General features: G+C 36.6%; 1 protein-coding gene across 1 annotated transcript in view; it reads left to right on the top strand.

The window, feature by feature from the left end:
* Window positions 1–20,928, top strand: part of DNAH5 (dynein, axonemal, heavy chain 5) — a gene marked incomplete at its 3' end in the record, with an annotated part of 82,137 nt that overhangs the window by 22,914 nt on the left and 38,295 nt on the right. The window contains exons 14-24 of the mRNA XM_010179121.1: window positions 349–670; window positions 5,177–5,383; window positions 7,064–7,235; window positions 9,307–9,452; window positions 11,446–11,621; window positions 12,118–12,341; window positions 13,170–13,360; window positions 13,443–13,542; window positions 14,947–15,071; window positions 17,136–17,337; window positions 18,846–19,081. Coding sequence (XP_010177423.1) covers window positions 349–670; window positions 5,177–5,383; window positions 7,064–7,235; window positions 9,307–9,452; window positions 11,446–11,621; window positions 12,118–12,341; window positions 13,170–13,360; window positions 13,443–13,542; window positions 14,947–15,071; window positions 17,136–17,337; window positions 18,846–19,081 — 2,101 coding nt within the window. The remainder of the gene's footprint in view (window positions 1–348; window positions 671–5,176; window positions 5,384–7,063; window positions 7,236–9,306; window positions 9,453–11,445; window positions 11,622–12,117; window positions 12,342–13,169; window positions 13,361–13,442; window positions 13,543–14,946; window positions 15,072–17,135; window positions 17,338–18,845; window positions 19,082–20,928) is intronic.

The following is a 20,928-nucleotide window of genomic DNA, read 5'->3' as shown; positions in this document are numbered from 1 at the left end:
AAATTCACATTGTTGCAAAGCAGCCTCAGTCTTTATTGTATCAGTTTTCTTATAATATTCTGTTTAATGCAGCAGACTGCTAGTGGTGGATTGGTTACAGTTTGCTGCACATAATTTTAGCTCAGTGTTTGAAAACAGTGACAAAACACAAAATGTGTAGGCTTACTTGGAAACTTTTATCATCTGGTCTAAATCTTGGTTGCTTGGAATCGGGTTGTGACAGCATTTGTTCAAGCTTTAGTGAAAACTCTGCTAAGTAGTTATTTTCTAAAGAGTGCAAGGGATTCTGGAACGACTGATGAATTTCAGAAGGGTTTTTTTTTTAATTATTATTATTTTTCTAAGCAGATTACAAATCCCGAAACTTGGCATTGATGAAATGTATCAGAAAATACTTCAAAACTATGGTCATGACATAGAAGCAGTCTGTAAGATCTACACTAGGCAGAAACAGGACCCTCCACTGGCTCGTAATCTGCCTCCAATAGCTGGTAAGATCTTGTGGGCACGCCACCTATTCCATAGAATCCAGGAGCCTATGAAGTCTTTCCAGCGGCACCCAACTGTTCTGAAAACGCCAGATGGCAAGCGCATAATCCGTAACTACAACAAAGTAGCAAAAGTTCTTATGGAGTTTGAGGTGATCTACCACAGGGGATGGCTTCAGCAGGTAAAACACCTGGTTTTGATTAGAATATTTCTTTAAAAAAAATGTAATGGGGTTTTGTTGTCGGTAGACTAATAACATCTAGCTTTACAGACAAAATCGGATTCCTGTTGTTTCAGGCCTCAATAAAGCACTGGGTTACATCAGTGTGAAGAAATCCCTGGTTAATAGCAGTCGTCAGGTATGCTAAGCTGCAGACTTATGATGCTTCTTAAGTGAGGGATGAAATAAGAAAAAGTGCTTTATAAGAAAGGGTGTCTATTAATAAACAGTGCCTGTACTGCCTCTAGTTGAATTTAGAAACAATTGAAATATCTTCATTATAACTAAGAGGTTATAATGAAAAATATTTATTGTGAAAATGTATAATGACGATTCAGTGGTAGGCTTAGCTGCCCCTCTGTGTCTGCTATATCCTACTGACTCTGGTGCAAGATATGTGGGGAGAGGAGTTTTGTCAGCTGGTTAGCTTAAGTTAAAAGCAGGCATTGAGTTTTCCTCTGGTCTGGGCAATATCGATTTGGTTGTTGAGTGATAATCCATAGGTACTCTCTGAGTACATGTAAAAAGCATCCAGTCTCAACACACAGAGCATCCTGTAGAATTAATAGCACACTTAATGCACAAGCGTATTTTGAGCCTGTTCTGGATTAACCTTGGCAGGCAGCTAAACACCATGCAACTGCTCGTTCACTTCCCCCCCACCTGCCCCCAGTGAGACAGGGAAGGGGAAAAGAAAAGTAAAAGCAAGAAAACTTGTGGGTTGAGATAAGAAGTTGTTAAGTAAGTGAAGGATAAGTGGAGGAAGAGAGAAAGAAAACAAAGTAAGTGTTGAAAAAGAAATCACTCACCACCTCTCATCTGTAGACTAGTGTCCAGCCATTTCCAGAGCAAAAGGTGGCTAGCCCCTTCAGCCCCTGCCTCTTCCTTTTTATTGCTGAGCATCATGTTACACGGCATGGAATATCGCTTTGGTTATTTCAGGACATCTGCCTGGTTTTGTCCCAACTTCTTGTGCACACACCCCCTTAATATATTCACTGCAGGGGAGCAGAGTGAGAAGCAGGGAAGGCCTTGATGCTGTGCAAAGCACTGTTCAGAAATAGCTAAAACATTAGTGTGTTATCAGTGTTGTTTTGATTAGAGATCTGAAACATAGCACCAAGAAAATTAATTCCATCACAGCCAGACCCAGTACAGAACCATTTCATTTCTTATCTACTATCTGGTAAGGCAGAACACTTTGTAGTCTGAATATTCTTCAGAAAATATGGTTTACCTACGGTCAAATGAGATTTAGAACTTATTTTATCCTCTTGAGTTTTGTACATAGAATTTCTGGCTGCCTTCATATTATCAGATGGCTTTTGCAGGCACTACTTTGTAGTCTTGAAATCTCTGCAAGTTTCTACTATCCTATAAGCATACCTTCCACCTTCAGTTTCTTTGTTGCCTTCTCAAAGAGCACGTTGTAGCAAAAACGGCCTCAGCCTCTCAAATCTCACAAAGGATCAGAATGTCCAGATGACTGTTTTGAAGGTGGTGGCACAATTAGCAATGCATCTGCCTCTTGTTCTTGGAGCTCAGCCCCAACTTTTTTGCAATGTGAAAATGTCTGGTACTGATAAACATTTGTCTTCTCAAAGCTGGTCTTGCATCAGACCTGAGACCAGAGGTTTCTGCTGTCTCTTGTCTAATCTGAATATGCTAAGATTTCCTGACTCTTCCTTCTCCTTTCACTCTTGCATTTGCATGAAATTTTAAAGGATAATCAGATTTGACTGTCTGATACTGTAAGTGGGAGTATTTGTGTTAATTTGGTATACTAAAACAGGAGAAGTGAATGCAATATTAGACACTGTATAATATGCTGTATTCAGACTGCCTTGGCTCTGGTGCTGGATATATGTTACTGATGACTAATCTGGTATTGACTGCCAACATTTGGGAATCAAGGAACCTGAAGAGTATTGCCTCAACTGTTCTTTCATTATAGATTATGTTTGAGGTGCATCAGATCTAAGTTTGGCACTATTGACCTCTGTATAATTGGTTCTTCACCTGAGCAGAAATGAAAATTGCCATTGTTGTACTTTGAAATGTGTTTAACTTCACATGCTTATTCTGGTAACTTGAGAATCTCATCTTTCATTTAATACGCTCTTCAGGGAGAGCTGGTATGGTATACGTGTCCCTCATGTTTTATGGAAGAGGAATCGTGATGCATCAGGAAGCCTTTGGCATTTGTTTAGTGTTTCTATCTTGGACTTAGTTTCTATCTTGATGCCAGTACTGTGCTGGATGCCTGCATCATTCCAAGTATACTGATGATAGTTTTCACTGAATTGTACTGGCTGCAGATATCATGTCATTGCCTGGGCACTTTTAAGGTATATTCACTATCTCAGCTATAAAGATTAAGGAGGATGTATGCTTATTGTGGGGCTACATGTGTCTCTTTTGGCTAGATGATCTAGTGATCAGATTTTGTGACACGTACCATGCCTTGATGGAGCAGTCAAGTACATTCTCACTGTAACATCCAAGGCATATCTCCTGAACTGGTGCCTTTTTTTGTGAGGTCCTAGCGATCTGTGATCTGATTCTGCTCTGTTCTAAAAGTAAACCTCTGGTTTCTCTTATAGCAGAGTCAAATCATGCTTGGCAACCAAATAAACTTGCTGAACCTGCTCCGCATCAAAGGGAGGTAGATTTGAACACAATTTTAAGTTTTTGAAATGAGCACACATGCCTTGAAAAAACATGAAGAGTATATCCATTTTATCATCAATGCACTTGTCTACCAGATATGGCAAAAAAAGAAGTGATTACTGTTCAGTAATCTCCTTGAGGCAACAAGAGTGCAGATGGATGTGGGTGTATCATAGAACACAAGGTGGAGCTCCTGCTCTACTTCTGAGCAAAAGAAAAACGAGAGGGGGGCAGTGTCCTGTGGGGAATACAAATGCAACAGAAATAGGGCTGTAGCTTCTACTACTTTTTATTCTTATATGCAGTAGAAATAGTGAAGCATTGTGGCACTTTCTGATGTTTCTGAACATTTTTTCCCTTTTTGCCTATTTATTAGCAGATGTTTGCTATATTGTTTATCCACTGTTTTTCTAAAAGCATAAGATGTAAAGCCATTATTTTTGTGCTATAGCCAATGATGTTCAACTTGGACATATTAAAATAATAAAATACCCTGGGAAGTGTGAAAGTTCCTATCATTCTATGGCAATGTAAGATTTGTGCCTTCAATGTACCCCTATTTCTTTTTACAATAATGAAAATTGCACGAAAAATTGCACCATAAATGAAAGAGGAGGAAATTGATAGTGGGAATAATGAGTCTGAAGTCTACAGAAGAGTGCAGTAAGATTTGATGCTCAACTTTGCAGAAAAAATTCTGCTCCTATTTAAGGCAGCTATGAAGAGTGACTTTGATGCTGGTGGATATAGCATGACAACTTCAGTGACAAAACCTGATTAGATGATTTCTTGAAAAATGCTGTGTAAAATGTCATGACAGTACATAATACAGGTGAAGCAAGCAGTATAGTCAACTGTATTTTAGACATTAAGAGGGGGTGCAAATTTTCAGTGTGGCTTCCATAGAAAAAGGAAAAAAAGAACATTGACAGAAATCAATGGGTTATGAAACTATTGCTTGAAAACAAGCTCCATCTCAATGTAATGGGATACATGAAATTTGAGAAGTGAATGAAGAACAATAAAACTATGTCAGCAAAAGGACAACTGCAAAATAGGAATAGCAGCAAAGTTTTTTGTGTTGTAAATATTTCCCTACCTAAGGCATGACTTCTTTCTGGTATCAGACAAATTTACCATGTGCAGTGGTCTTCTGAATGCTCTCCCTTCTAATCACATGGAAAGCAAATGGTATGCAAATAAGACGGTTAACCCGATAGCATAATTAGACTTCCCTTTTAAGAATTAAAAAAAAATCTATAATAAACATTAATTTTAGTCTTTTTGAAAATTTGACCAGAGGTTGGATACAATTAAGATTGAAGTGTGGTATATCTGTTAGGCAGTGGAAGAGAGTGAAAGGAGAAATGAGTACAAATTTATTCAAAAGATATCTGAAGAAGTTATTCTTGAATAACTTAGTTCATGAAGGAGGTTGTGTGCAGCCTTACTGCAGAATGTGCAGTAAGTTTTAAGGAAATGAGACTTCAGATTTAAGAGGATTGAAGTAAGAAAGTCTATGGCTCTGCTTTGATGTTGGACTGTGGAATGCAGCTTATGATAGCCAAGAACGAACAGAAAGATGTCTGTTGCATGAAGAACAGTTCATTTGATTGTTAAGCATTCGAGTACATACAGATTGTGTTAATAAAGTTTCACTGTTTATTCATATTATATCAAGCTTTATTGACAGCAATACCTGATGTTAGTATCTGCCAAAGTGACAGTTATGTCCAAAACAAAGTATTTCATTGTACTGGCTTGTCTGATCAGGAATGATGACTCTATTTCCTGCAGATTGAATTAACTGAAAGAGGACTTCAGGCATTTCTCTTGGTAAAAGCTCCAGAAACAGGAGAATTATTTGTGAATTTTGACCCTCAAATATTAACTTTAATCAGAGAAACAGATTGCATGGCTCACATGTGCCTTGAAATCCCACCATTTGCAAGTATTATTCAACAGAAGAGAGACTGGTATAAGAAGATTGCCAGCAATTTACATGTGAGTTTATTTTAGTTTTACGTACATGTAGCTTACATTAAGATGTCTAAGTTCTATACGTATGGAAAAGAAAAAATAAAGATCATATATTATGCATTAAGAAAACATCGGCAAATTTATTTTTTTATCTTCATGACTATCTTGAGCACTTTTAAAAAGAATTTATTGGCTTTGTATTTTCTGTGAAGTCACTTCAAAGTTGCATGAGTTTAGGGAAGCTCTGCAGAGCTTGGGAAGGAGATGAGGATGGGGAGAAAAGGAGGCTTACAAGATGCCTCACTCTGTTGCCTGCTTTTTAAATGATAAGCAATTTATCTCTAGTCCAATAATGGGGTCAACATGGGATGCACTTTGTTTTTGATACCTTTAGACAGAGGATAGCTGGGAGGGAGGAACAGGTGGTGCCTTTAAAAAAAGTAAAGTATTCAGCAAGTAGTAGTATAGTTCCTGCACCAGTGTTCTACACAGATATCTGTGGAATAGTTCTGAAAAAGAGAAGCTAAAGCTTCCCTTTCTCTCATATTTTAAATAATTTTGATTGTTTTGTTTGCCTATGAACAAACAAGGTTCTTGATGACAAGATGAGCAGTCAAAGATACGTGTCCTGAAAACTATAGCTTCAAAGCGCTATTTGATTCTGAAACGAGAGAAAAGTCATATTAAGTCATAAAGTTTTTGCAAGGACTTTTTTTTTAGATGTGTGAAATAATATCAGTGGATTAAAGATTTGTTAGAAACCAAATACCATATTAAAGTTCTGGTAAGGCTGATCTAATAAAATTGTTTAAAAGTTCACTTGGATGCATTTTTTTCCTTGGGGGAAAAAGAAAGCCATGAGGCTTTCTGTCTCATGGAGCATCCACTCAGAGACCTTTTTCTGTGTTGTGGTTTAACCCTGGTACACAGCTAAGCAACACACAGGTGCTCACTTACACCGTCCAGTGGGAACGGGGAGAGAATCTCAAGGTTAGAAGGGAAAATATGTGGGTTGAGATAAAGACAATTTAATAGGGAAAGCAAAAACTGTATGCACAAGCAAAGCGAAATAAGGAAATAATATACTACTTCTTATTGGCAGGCTGGTTTTTATTCATCTCCAGGAAAACAAGGCTGTATCATGGTTACATGGGAGGACAAACCCCATAGCTCTGAATGTCCCTCTTCCTCATTCTTTCCCCTAGCTTTTATTTTTAAGTATGATGCCATAGGTATGGTCAGTTGGGGTTAGCTGTCCTGGCTGTGTTCCCTCTCAACTTGTGTGTCCCTAGCCCACTGGTGGGGGTAGTGTGAGAAGCAGAAAAGGCCTTAGTGGTGTATAAGCACTGTTCAGCAATACCCAAAACATCAATGTGTTATCAACACGGTTTACAGGACAAATGTAAAACATGGCACCATACGAGTCACTATGAAAAAAATGAGCGCCATCCCAACCAAAACCAGTACAATCTACAAAGATGAATTTCCATGTGAATTAGTAGTTGCATTATTATAAAGAACAACAAATAGTGAACTTCTGCCAGAAATAATGAAAACATTTCTCAATTAATTATATATTCTTAAGAATTTCAGTGATGTGTATCTGGAGGAATTTTCTTAATTTAATTTATGATACTTATGTGTTTGTGAAGAGGTTCAAATCTCTATACATTAACTAATATTTTCATTCTCTGTTTATTTCAGATGATGCTAACAGAATATAAAAGAATTAAACTGAAAATACAACACCCTATTGAACAACTGATGGTTCCTTGGTTAGCAAATGTAGATGATGCTATCCAGCCAGGTCTAATGTTACTGACCTGGACATCCTTGAATATTGAGAAATATATTAATACTGTTTTTTACAAGCTAGGTAAATCACTTGCCTTCTTAAATTAACTTCTGCTTGTTTGTCTTTATATAAACACAAGCTATACTATTAAGCTTACTATCCTTTGTGCAATTTGCAATTAATTAACGTATACATGAACGAAATCAGAATTTTCAACTATCCTTTACTTCATGAAACCTCTGCTTTATAGCACCTTCTTTTTCATAGAGTCATAGAATGTATTGGGTTGCTAGGGACCTTTAAAGATCATCTGGTCCAACCCACCTACGGTGAGCAGGGACAGTGTTACTAGATCAGGTTGCTCAGAGCCCATCAAGCCTGACCTTGAATGTCTCCAGGGATGGGGCCTCCACCACCTCTGTGGGCAGCCTGTGCCAGTGATCTGCTACCCTCATTTTGAAAAACTTTTTCCTAATATCCAACCTTAATCTACCCTTTTCTAGTTTAAAACTATTACCCCTAGTCCTATCTCTATATCCCCTAGTGAACAGCTCCTCCCCAGATTTTTCATAGGCACCTTTCAGGTATTGGAAGGTTGCTATAAGGTTCCCCCAGAGCCTTCTCTTCTCCAGACTGAACAACCCCAACTCTCTCAGCCTGTCTTCATGGGAGAGGTGCTCCAGCCCTCTGATCATCTTTATGGCCCTCCTCTGGACCCACTCCAGAATTTCAAGGTTCTTTTTGTGTTGGGTACTCCAAAGCTGGATGCAGTACCCCAGGTGAGGTCTCGTCAGAGCAGAGTAGAGGGGCAGAATCACCTCCCTTGATCTGCTGGCCACACTTCTTTTGATGCAGCCCAGGATGCGGTTGGCCTTCTGGACTGCAGATGCACATTGGTGGCTCATGTCCAGCTTCTTATTCACCAGTACCCTCAAGTCCTTTTCCTCAGGGCTGCTTTTCAGCACATCATCTCCTAGCCTCTATTGGTAACGAGGATTGCTATTGTAATTGATTTTTGTCTCACATATTTGTCAAATTTTTACTCATATGGATGGGATGGCAATTAGGATTAAACCAAGCATAAAGTACTGTGCAAAAGAGTCTGTGTATTCTGAATTCAAAGGATGATAGCTATTTTCTAAAAGACTACTTAGGTTTCAGACTTTTCCTAATCTTGCCTTTTGTTTCTATAATGTATACAACAAGTTCTCAGGGAATAATACCTCGTCTGAGTTGGCACTGTCACTGCTCAATAGCTTTTCACATTAACCTTTTTTTTTAAACATCAGTCTCTTTAAAACTAATGTACACGCATCTTGGCAACAGCTTTAGGAAACAGATGTGCTTGTAGTATTTTCAAAAGATTATCACAAGATTGCACTGAGATGCATATTGTTTCTGAAGATGCCAAGTTCATTTCCCTTCAGCTTAATTACTACATCAAACAGATTTTGTTTTTTGAAATTATGTAAGTAGTTATAGTGGGAATTTTCTTTACTTGAAGCGGCAAATTAGAATGCATTTTGGATCCTAACCTGACATTACACTCAATTTAATTTTGAATAATGCAAGCAGTTTCAGTTTGCAACAGGCACCTTGCTGCTATTTCAATTTCAGCATTGAAAGGAAATGGCTATTAATCTGTGAAAATTCTAGTGATTGTTTTCTGTTAACTATTATTTGACTTGTAATGTTTTTTTTGAAGGATAGACATTTTATTTGTCAAAAGCTTCTGTTTCTAGTTTATTCTTAAAGTGGTAACTAGTTCAAGCTATAGAAGAAGCTATAGAAGAATCTATAGAAGGAGACGTATGCCTGGACTGCCATTGAATTTTAATGTCTTTTTTTTTTTTTTGAAATGCATATACTTTAAGGTCATATATCTTTATAATATTTTGCTTATTATCTTTTAGGATATGGATAGCATATGTGTAGGGTATGGATGGGCATATGTTATTCAAAAGATTAATTATGATTTTAGTGGTGAGCCTTGCCATAAAAGTTTAGAAGTTTGAAGTAAGCTGGTTAAGGTGTAGAATTCATATGAAATTTAATATGATAGTTTGTTGAAGTAAAAATTTAGGCAGGACTCTGCAAAGACTATTGTTTCAAACTTCTAAGCTTGTCTTGAATCTTCTATTTGCTTCACAAGCTGGGCTGAAGCTATTGCTTGATCGAGTGAATGACTTGGTTGAATTTCATATTGATGCTGTCCTTCAAGAGATGAGTAGGGTGCCACTCTGTAAGTTGCCAGAAGATGAACCACTGAGCTGTGAGGAATTTCTCCAAATGACTAAGGTAATTACATAAAGGTTTCATAATATTTCATGATATTTCTTTTATACTTTGATATCACTCAAATTAAATTATTTTCCTCTGTGATAGTAATTTTTTGTCATTGTTGCTTTTTAGTGCCTTTAAATAATGGAATTGCCCATTTGATGCCTGTCAATAGCTTCCTAACGTGTACTTCTTTGCTTGGGAGTGTAAATATTATGGAAGTGCTTGTGTACTGAATATCCTTGTTAATCTCAAACTCTCCTGAGTTGGTAAGGAGATGTGCAAAATATACTCAGAACTACCTGGGTGAAGGTATTCTGGGTAGATCTCCTTCCTTCACTCCATCAAAATACTTCTACATTGAGGAGGATTAACTGTAAGCATGTTAGTTGTTAGCCAGTTAGAAAGCTGATTAGGCAGTAATAAAATTGAATATCAGAATGATTTTTATGAGGCATTAGTGAGATATTCTGGCATTTTAGTATATAATGTCTAGCTTGTGTTTTCTCCTGAAATTAACTTTGCTTTGGAAAAGAATTGTAGAAGATCATGTAGATAATCCCCATCCCCAGTCTATTTTAGCAATAAATACTATAAATGAAAGTTTTGTTTCTTTTAGTGTACTTAATTTTTCGGCCTTTCCTCTTTTGTCATTTGTAACAGCTCAGCTTGTTGTGACAAATAAAATTTAGTATTTTATGTACTGGACAGTATTTTGTAAGCCTAACAGTCCATAGGTTGGTTTTTTTTTAGTTAGTTTGTTTGTTTTGTTTTTTTCTTTTGATCCTGCTGATGCTTTCCTGATAGTGCTGATACTAAAATGTATATTCACTAAAGTAAAAGTATGTGAGAGTGAGCACAAAAAAACTTGTCAGCACCGTGTGATAATTGATACTGCTTAATGTTGATCTTCTGCAAGAAAACTCGAACTGCTACATAGCAAATACACCACAACAGCCAATCAATTTGGGTTAGCAAAATAAGTGGTATAGTAACTCCAGTTATGGGTACAATGAAAATAGTAATAGTGTTTGTAAGCTTGTTGTAGTTTTTAATTAGAAGGGAATAGAAGTAAGTTCTGTCACATAACAGGTGTCTTTAAGTTTCTCAAGAAATTGCTGCAACAAAAATAGTTATACTGTGGAAAAAGCCCAAAGTATTTTGTTTAGTAGTTGCTGTGATAATGCAAATCAGATCTGTTTTCTCTTTCAATTAGATTGAATCATTAGGAAGATGAAAGATTGTGTCTTAAAATTTGGAAATTACTGAATCTTGCTACTGGCTGAATTTTTCTAATTATTGATTTTTAGTTAAAAGGAAGTAGCCAGGTTTGATTAAGGTTAAAGAAATAGGAGATAGCAAAGAAGAAGAAGAAAAAGGCAATTATAGTAAAAAACTTTAGTTGGCTAAAACATACTTGATCAGTTCTACTGTAAGTATTAAAGAAGAAACTGCACAGTATTATTCTGAATTTTATTAAATCTCATTCTTTGATTCCTTCTATCCCAAGTTAGTAATTTTCCTGTTTATTCTTATCATAAATACAGCTTTAGATAGATTTTATCTCCTATCTAGCTATAAATGGGAAATATGATTGGCTAATAGTCCTTATGGCACAGAGAAGTAATGTAAAATAACAATGATTAAAAGAAAGGTTAAATCTTCCATGTCTACATAGGAAAGTTAAGAAAATTAAGAAGCATTTTCTTTTGGGAGCCCTTTAATGGAACTAAGCTTTATAAACATTGATTTATGATATTAACTATGGATGAATAATATAATTTAGGAAACAAGCCACAGCAATTATGAAAGACATTTATGATGTCTTGTTTTGCACAACAAAGAATCCAACACCAAATAGTTTGGAACAAACCAATTTGAAAATAATGTGTATTGATCTTGTTTTTCACAAATCTGAGGCCTTGACATTTGTGTTAATAAAGGCTGCTGTGACCGTGAAAAAGATAGGAGAAGCTGGAAGATAACAACATGTGTTTTGGTTTGATAACAGGAACTCTGTATAAAAGGTTCTCGGACTTTACATTTGAAAAGCTCACTGGTGGAAGACGCTGCTAATGAGCTGATTAACATGTTACTTGACACTGAGGTACAGGTCAGGAAAGAAGAGAAGTCAGTTGTACCCACTGGTGAAAGAAGGGGAAAAAGTCCAGGTAAGAAGATCTTATTGTAGCTCTGTTCTTATGTTTCTTTTGCATGCTGATAGTATGTGTTGGGGATATTGTAGCTTAGGTGACTGAAGTATCAGTCAGTATCTAATGTCTAAAGACTTCTGTTTGAATTTGACTGGACAAAGGATCATCTAACAATTATTTGTCATCTGCAAAAGAGGTCAATATTATCAGTCTAACTTGCATGTTGAAACATTATTGCCATAGAAGCAGCTACCTGCAAGCCTTGGTTAATTGCTAGACTTCCTAGAGAAAGAATATAAGCATTAATATCTAAATTTTGGTGATAATCATGTCAATATTGAGTAGACAAGGTGAATAGGAGTAAAAGGAGTGTTATATTGAGGTAGAGATTACAAATGAGCATAATCTGGACTTCTGTAAAATTTAGCTGTATTTCAGACACCTGTGGAGGTGTTGCTTTATTGTTTTCAAGACCCTTAAGTCAGTTTAACTAACTAGATTTATGATGTTTTAGCAACTGAAGAAGAAAGATCAAAAAGCTTGACTGCCTCCCACAGTTCCCATGAAATATGGGCTGGATTGTCTCCTTCAGCAAAGAGGAAGAGAATGGATTTAGAAATGTTAGAGGAAGAAGCCAATGAACTGCTTTCCTACTTCAATCATTGTAATATCGACGCCCTTTTGAAAGTCACTCGAAACACTCTGGAGACCATACGCAAACGCATCCATGCACCTTCCATGATCAACTTCTTAGGTGGCCTTATTGTAGTACTATGTTTTCTTAGCCTATAAAAAGAATATGTAAATGTAATATCCCAGAACTATATAAAAAAGAGCCATGTATGTAAAAGAGGGGAAAACAAAGGAAATTTGAATAAGCTGTTTTATTAAATCACAATTGATACCATGGTATATTTCCAAAAGCATTTTTTTTCCTGTGCCAATAGGAACGTGTCATTGCAATATTGTTTCCCTTAGGACTGACTGTACTGTTCTGAAGCCAGATATTGTTTTTGAGAATGGACTTGATAAATAGTTACCTATTTGACCTTGACTTTAACGTGAAACTGTATGAAAAAAACAATAGAGAAAAAGGTGTATTCTCTTTCTCTTACTAACTGACTTCGGATTTTTCTATACATTATAATGGAACACATTTTTGAAGTGTTTTCTTGTTACATACTTTTAAGAAGCAAGAATAAAGGCATTTGTATTTGGTCTCTATAGCATATAAGGCATGCAATATTAGGAGATTCTAAGGAGTTTTTGTGCCCAGCTTGATATGCTGACTGTGAGTACAAGTCATGACAAAATTTTCTGCTGAACAGAGTTTAGATTTACAGAACAAGTTGAAAAGGAGCTTCATGGAGAGAAATATCATGGCATTTAGTTTTTGCTTGTGCTGCTGTAGACTTGTGCTGTAGACGTCTTGTGAATTACTCAGGAATCTTTTTTTCTTTAAGAAATTACACTCTGTGCTCAACAGTAGGATATATATATATATTGATTTATATAATTACATTGCCTAGTTTGATGTCTTGAAAAAACAATGTGAACAACCATTTTTTTTTCTTTCATTTAGAAAATCACAATGGTTCTAATCAGAAAAAAAGTGCTCATCCCATAATTAGGACTAGTATTAACCTGTCTATCCCTAATATCATCATGATACCCTCATTGGATGAGGTACAGCAGACGCTTAATAAAGCTGTAGATAGTATTGTGAAAGTAATGAAAGGAGTTGGACAGTGGAGTAAGGAGAGAATATCCAAGGTTTGTGTCTTTAACACCCTTACTTAAAACTCATGTTTCTAAACTACTACAAATAGTAAATGAGACTTTATTTCTTCCCCAGAAGAAAATGTTAGAGAGAAAAGTGGCAATGTTGCGGCGTGAGAGCAGAGATAGTGATTCTGATGACGGAACGAAAGAGATGAGAAAGAGAAACGTCCATGGTAATGATAAACTCTGACATCACTCAATTTGAATGTTAGGTAAACGTGATTTATATGCAATGTGTTAAAGGAGATTAAATACAAAATGCATCAAAAGTGGTAGAATGAAGACTTCTTAGATTTTAAACTACCTCAGAGAGGAAGTAGGATATAATAACAGTGCCAGAGCTTCTCTTTTTGATTAGAAACTAGGCTTCCCTGAAGATACTTGTTTTTGTGTGGATCTGAGTAAGGGAATTTTTTGTGCCTCTTGAATAGTTGTAGTGCTTTGGGTTCTACCTACAACACATGAAAAGCTGTGAGGTTGCTAGCTCGGGCAGCATAAGTAGAAATTGTGAGTAAGTTTGTAAAAAAAAATTATAGTCCCTATCACTGCACAGAAGATCTTCCATGATTTGTCAGCGTGGTTTGTAACTTTGCATGTTCAAATGATGTCTTAGAACTTGGGCTGAAATTCCTTTAAGAAGTGTAAGTTGAAATTAAAACCTGGTATTGAATAGAAGTGTCCGAATAAATTACATTAGCGGTGGAGCAAGGATTGTGTAGAGGATTGAATAGCCTAGAGATTCTAAAAGGACTTTAACTTAATCTATTTTATGATCAAACATAGAATTAGCTTATTGAAGGCATTAATTCAAGGAAATTTAAGATTGTATCTTTGGTTGCTGGGTTTTTCTTGTCTGAAATGGTTTAGTATCTAGTAAAAATAATTGTTCTACTTTTTACTTCAGGGACTTCAAAATATATTGAGACTTTTCAGGTTAGCTCCCCTCTTATACACCTTAAAAGTAAGAAAGTATTACTTGAAATGGCTAAGAAATGAGACTGTTCTTTCAAAACTAAGAATTTCTCTTGCCTGAGATGAAATAAGAAATGATGGTAAGATCAATCTTGTGGGTATTTGCTAACTAGTTGAGCTTCCTTTTATTTTTTTTTCTTTTGAGGACTGGCTATTATCATCTTCTTGGATTTAATGTTAAATTGTATTTCAAATTGTCAGTTGTGGTCTGCCTCACATTATTTCAGAAAATAAAAATATTTATGGATTTGGTCAAAGCTGACATGTCAGTAAATCACTTAGGTGAAGTGTACAGATAAACCTTGAGGAAGGGTGAAAGAAAAGGATAGATTATATTTGAATGATTGTAGTGGAGCTTGTTCCAAATTTGTCAGAGTCCCTAGATGAAGCAAGTCTCCTAAAATGGAGAAGGTTATGAATCTGTAGCACTTATATTGTCCACCTAGACTTCTAGTTGACTTTTTAATGAATAAGAACACTTAACTTTAAAATGCATTCTTGTTGAAAAGTAAATAATTAGTTTTTGTCTATAGGAATTTGCTTGGCCTTTTTCTGTCCTAAACCTGCTTTTGTATTTGCATTTACCTTTATAGATAGTGTGTCAGATGCAGCATCACTCAGTTTGTCTGATTCGGGGCAAAGCCAGAACTACTTCAAGAGTGTTTCAGAGAACAAAGAGATCATTAAATTAGTATCTTTACTCAGCACTGCTATTAATTCTACAAAAAGGGTAAGACAATCAAGATGTTAATTTAATATCACTATCCAAGGGATATTAATGTACTGCTTTTAATATCCTTGGGCAATAAGGGTGGGCATTTAAAACAGTGATTAAACATATGAATGAAAAAGCTTAAGATGGTGGATGGAAAACATGTAGCTGCAAATTTGTAAATATGCTTTGAAAGTATAATGTGAGCCAAGTGCACTGTTTTCAAAGATTTATGATGTTTTGAATATTATATAAAGTATATGGGGTGCATTAGGAAGACTGGGGCCAGTAGGTCGAGGGAGGTTATCCTCCCCCTCTGCTTTGCCCTGGTGAAACCACATCTGGAATATTGCATCCAATTCTGGGCTTCCCAGTTCCAGAAGGGCAAGGAACTACTGGAGAGAGTTCGGCATAGAGCCACTAACATGATGAGGGGACTGGAGCATCTCCCATATGAGGAAAGGCTGAGACAGCTGGGTCTGTTTAGCCTGGAGAGGAGGAGACTGAGGGGGGATCTCATTAATGCTTATAAATTTCTAAAGGGTGGATGTCAGGAGGATGGGAGCAGACTCTTCTCTGCTGTGCCCAGCAACAGGACAAGGGGCGATGGTTTCAAAGTAGTACACAGGAAGTTCAATCTAAACATAAGGAAAAACTCCTTTACTGCAGGGTAACAGAGCACTGCAACAGGCTGCCCGGAGAGGTTGTGGAGTCTCCTTCTCTGGAGGAGATATTCAAAACCCTCCTGGATGTGTCCCTATGTGATGTCCAGGTGATCCTGCTCTGGCAGGGGGATTGGACTAGATGATCTTCAGAGGTCCCCCTTCCAAGCCCTGCCATTCTGTGATTCTGTGAAACTTAGGTCTGATTAAAAACATATCTCCAATTGTTAAAACATCATAAAAAACCTCTAGGTATTGTTGAGTTGCATGTATTTGATGTTGAACTGGTACTAATTGTGCAAGTGTGTTAAATGCAGTTTTATTCACATAGAAATTCTAATGAATCCAGCAAGACTTCTGGCCCATTATAAAGAGTTTGTAAAAGTTTTTGGAAGAAAACTGGCTGTCAGCTTGGCATTTGTAAAGTGCTGCATAGGATTTGCTGCTGGAGGTTAGGAGATAGCTTAAATAATATTCATAATGTCTTTGCACTTTTCTTACTCTATGCCCTCTCCAGTAACCTGGAGGTATTGAACTGACATTTCTTTGGGGAACTCTGCACCAGTTCCTCCTGGGGCCAGGCCGATCTTACAATGGAACCTTGCCAGTTGGAAATTTTTGACTCAGAGCCTGGTAACTTCAGTGATAAAAGCATAACTAGCTCAGTGACATACAGGCTTGTGCTAAAGACTAAGGTCCAGTTGATACAGCTATCTTGGTATTTTGAGACTCAATATTTTGTAATTGGAAACTTTTATTATTTAGCCAGGTTTAAATGCTTTCAAGCACTGTGTTCATCATAAGTCACCTCTCATTTACTTGTTTAATTAGCTGAAGTGATGAAGATTTAACTTTGTCTGACAGTTTCCTGAACTCCTGAGAACACGAAAAGTAATTCTGTTGCACACTCCTTAGGTCATATTAAAATCAAATACCAGAATTGAGTGTAGAATTTAATGTTAACACCACCAATATCATACATATAAAAAAATTGTCTCATAACTTCGTTATTCGAGAATTAATTGAGTTACTGCTGTACTTGTTATGTTGGGCCCTGGACCTCAGGTGTCAGTTGCTAGTCCAATAAGTGGTAGGCAAGGACAAGTGTACTGTATCCTAGTCTTAAAGGAGTATTTTACTTCCCACTGATTCCTGTGATTTTATTGACTGAAGAATCAGTTCATTGGAAAATACAATAACTGATTTGACGACTTGAATGTGATTAGCATATATTTCCTGGCAAGGCTTGTGATTGCTAATGGAACTTCATTTACCATAAATTTACCAAAAATCCTCTGTTTAGTGAGGTGATGCAACTTGCTCCCCTATGGAGTTGTAAATGTATTCTAATGAGCAGATGCTAAGAAATTATATCTATACTATCCATATAATGTTTCTTTGAACTTCTGGTGTATTTCAGGAAGTTCTTACAGCTCTGGAGAGTTTTAGCTGTTACCACCATATATGGCAGAGGGACAAGGAGGAAACCATTGATAAACTAATGATGGGAAACCCATTGCTCTCTGAATTTGAATCTGAAATTTTGCATTTCCAAGACTTGGAGCTGAAAATCAATTCTGAGCCTGAATACATCTGCGTGGGAGCTATTGCACTGTACACTGGTAGAGTTCAGCTTTCCACTTCTCTCTAGAGGCATATACTTTCTGACTCCTGTATGAAGGAGAGATGGTGCCTGGTTTTGGATGAGTGAACCGGGTTAAATATGGAAAGGAGAAAGAGAGAGAGAATGGCTGTTTGCTGTTTTGGCCATAAACACATGCAAACAAAATGCTAACTTAAGGGTATCTGTGAGGTTCAGCTGGAGTTTCTTCCTCTACCTGGATACTCCTGCTCACTTATGGGGTTGATGGTAGATTTTTGCCTATCCTTCTGTCACTGACCCCCATACATATTTTATGGAAGTAAGACAATACATTTATGTTGCTTTTCTCCTTGCCTGGCTGCATGTAATAAGACCACTGAAAAGCATTCTATTTAACACAGTTACTTAATGAAACATGCATGTTGATGTTGATTCCCTTTTTGCCATGAAAGCCAGGCCTCAAATCTCCGTTTCTGTAGCTTGGGTTCTACATCACCTAACTAAATTTTGAATGAGCATTTTACACCAGTCTAACAGAAAGGACATTAGGAAACTGTGATGGACTGTAAGAAGTGCATACAACTGATTTTGCATTGGATGTCAAATCTGAGGAAGCAGAATGTTTTCTTCACTAGAAAAGAGGGTCAACCAAATGTCTTTGATTATATCATAAGGCAAAGAACTAGAGAAACAAGCTACCTGTTGAAACTCCATGGAGGTGATGTAGTGCTGATATTTAATAAATCAAAACGACCATCAGGTATGAGAACTAAGCATGGGAAGTGGCACTATGTAGAAGGGAAGACACACAAGTGAAATCTGCACAGGGAATGAATAGGTAACAGGGTTGAAATTATATCCAGCTAAATATTTTCATGATGCTTGTGTTAGTATTGATTTTTGACTCTTCTGTTGAGAACTGGGAGGCAGAAATTTGAATTTAACGGCAGAGCTTTAGTGAAATGGACTGGATTGTTGAAAAATTGGGTAGCAACACAGCAAGACTTAAATTTTCTCTCTAAATGTTAGTCACAGGGTTCCACTGATGCTACAGATAAAACTTTTAAATGTTGATAGACCTTTTGGTTTCATTGTCAGATCAAACTTTCTGTTTCTTCAGCTTCCATAATCAGACACTTAGTTTTTCTGCCCACATTATTTTTTAAAAGATTATTTTAAAAGAAGATTTTAGACTTAAATGAAACTATTATCCAATTTGTTACTGATGTGTAGGACAGAAATGTATATAATGATACAGAAACAAGATGACAGGTGTGGAGTCTTTCCTGTAGGAAAGATGATGTATTCTGATATAGAGAAGATATGGAGGAAAGCAATCCTGAATTGAAAGCAACCCTATAAACCACTCAAAGGTATCATTGTGATTTCATCTTCTCTGCATATGGATGGTTAGACTGAAAAACCAGAACTGGGAGCAAAGAGGCCACATATTGAAAAAAGATTAAAAGTACATCTTAAAAGTTATCTACAATATCTAAATATCTATTCATTTTTCAATGTTTTTAGCTGATCTGAAACTAGCACTGAAAGCAGAAACCAAAGCCTGGATGACTTTGCTGGGGTGCCATTGTAATAAGAAGTACCGAGCAGAAATGGAAGCAATTTTCAGTTTTATAGAGGAAACTGGCAAGAAGTTAAATCGCCGCATCAAGGATCTGGATGATATAAGGATAGCCATGTCAGCTTTAAAAGAGATCAGAGAACTACAGATCTCCATAGACTCTCAAGTTGGGCCCATTGAGGTAGTTAAACAGGAATGTTGCATCTATGGGTACTGTTTCAACAGAACAATTATTTTCTGGGTTAAAGCTTGACTGTGCACTTTCCAAAGCTATGATTTAATGTGTGTTAAATGTTGTGTGGCAGACCTGTTGTGTTCCAGTAAACCTTTTTTTTTGCGTGGAATTCTGATTTGGACAAATGTTAACTTGTTGAGGTGAGAGGTGATACAGCTGATAAAGCAAACATAAATAATTGACGTCCTTACAGAAGTTCACTTCCTAGAATACATTTGTTTAAGGTCTACAATGTAGGGGCTTCTGATCAAATGGCAGAATTAAAAACAGATAGTAACAGTTTCTCTGCATTCCTGACCAGAATTTGGATTTAAGATTAATATAGTTTGGCAAAATGCACCATTGACTAAAGGTTCAGTAGATTTTTATTTTTTTTTTCCCATATGACATGTTCATGATTCCCAATTGCACATAATTTTGTCAGGGTTGTGTTCTTATTGTTTTAAATTAAAGTAATTTAACACAGAATTCTTATCTACCAAATACTGACAACTCTAGTATTCTGTTTCGGAATTGCAAAATCTGTGTTTGCTGCAAGACAAATGTCTTGCACCTGTGTTTTCTGATTCTGTTTTCTCTGAGCTGAGGTAAATTATGTAACACAGTATGTACTTGTATGTGCAAATAATGGAGATAAGTGTGGAGCCCTTCCACATTTTGTGGAATATACAGTTAAGAAGGAATGTATCTCTCAGCCGTAGAAGCTGTAAGTGTATCCCTTGTGTGAAGAAGTAAAAATAGCACAAGTATTTTATGGTGAAAAGCAAAGCATATCGGCAGCTGGAACCTTCTGTGAAATTTTCATAGGTAATGATGACATTTTGGAAGTTCTTGCTAAGACCTGTCCTGATTTGCCATGTAATGTGGAACCCAGGAAAAAGCCATGGTAGCCAAGAATTCCTAAGCTTCCAATTCCGCAAGCAGGAGCCTCAAGTCCTTAGGCACAAGGGACTCATGCTTCATATTTCTGAAAGGGAGGTTGATGTGTTTTCCACAAAACACATGTGGGGTGGCAGACAGATAGCTGTGTTTCTGTTTTTGCAGTTTATCTGCAGTCTGATAAAACTGGAAAACATAAATGAAAATAATTACAGTTTATACAAAAATTTTCAGATGAACCTGTTATGCCACAAGATTCACTGCTATCCTACCCTATGCTAATTTACTGTAAGTGAATTTAAACTGTGTTTTTGTGAAATTTGACTATGAGTTTCAGCATATGGAGTGTTTATACATTAGTGGTGCACATGGAAATCAATGTTCTGAGAAGACAAAGGACCATTAAGTAGATTTTGAAATAGATTCCTCATGATGAGTGTTGACTAATTATAAAATTTGAAATAGCTACAACATATTAGTTGTGGTAACTTTTGATGTGTCTTCCTAATTCTTTTTTGTTGAAATCATGAAGTAGGGCTTAAAGGTCTTTATGGAATAGAAGTTTGTTTGCTTTGTTTGCTTGAAAGCCTCTGCTTAGATGCTTTGTCATGGCTTACCTCCTGTAATATTCAGCTGGGGTCATAGGAAATAACTGAAGACATGGATCAGAAAAATATTCTCAATAAAATGAAACTAAATCCTGTAGACCTAGGGAGTACTTTAACTTGAAATAGTTTTTTAGAGAGGCAGATTGCACTAGGGCAAATATTCTATCAGAAAACAGAATGCTGTGTGAAAGGTGAGGAGTTAAAGTGAACTAGCTAGTTTTCATTTTGGATTTTCTTCTAGTTTGGTACTGGTTTGCCAGATTGTGATAATTGCTATGCAAAAAGAACAGGTTTTCTTTTTCGAAC

The sequence above is a fragment of the Mesitornis unicolor genome, unplaced genomic scaffold (assembly GCF_000695765.1).
Source record: "Mesitornis unicolor isolate BGI_N332 unplaced genomic scaffold, ASM69576v1 scaffold16772, whole genome shotgun sequence".
In the NCBI taxonomy this organism is placed as follows: Eukaryota; Metazoa; Chordata; class Aves; order Mesitornithiformes; family Mesitornithidae; genus Mesitornis; species Mesitornis unicolor.
The sequence above is the reverse complement of the archived record's forward strand: the minus strand, read 5'-3'. Positions and strand labels throughout refer to the sequence as shown.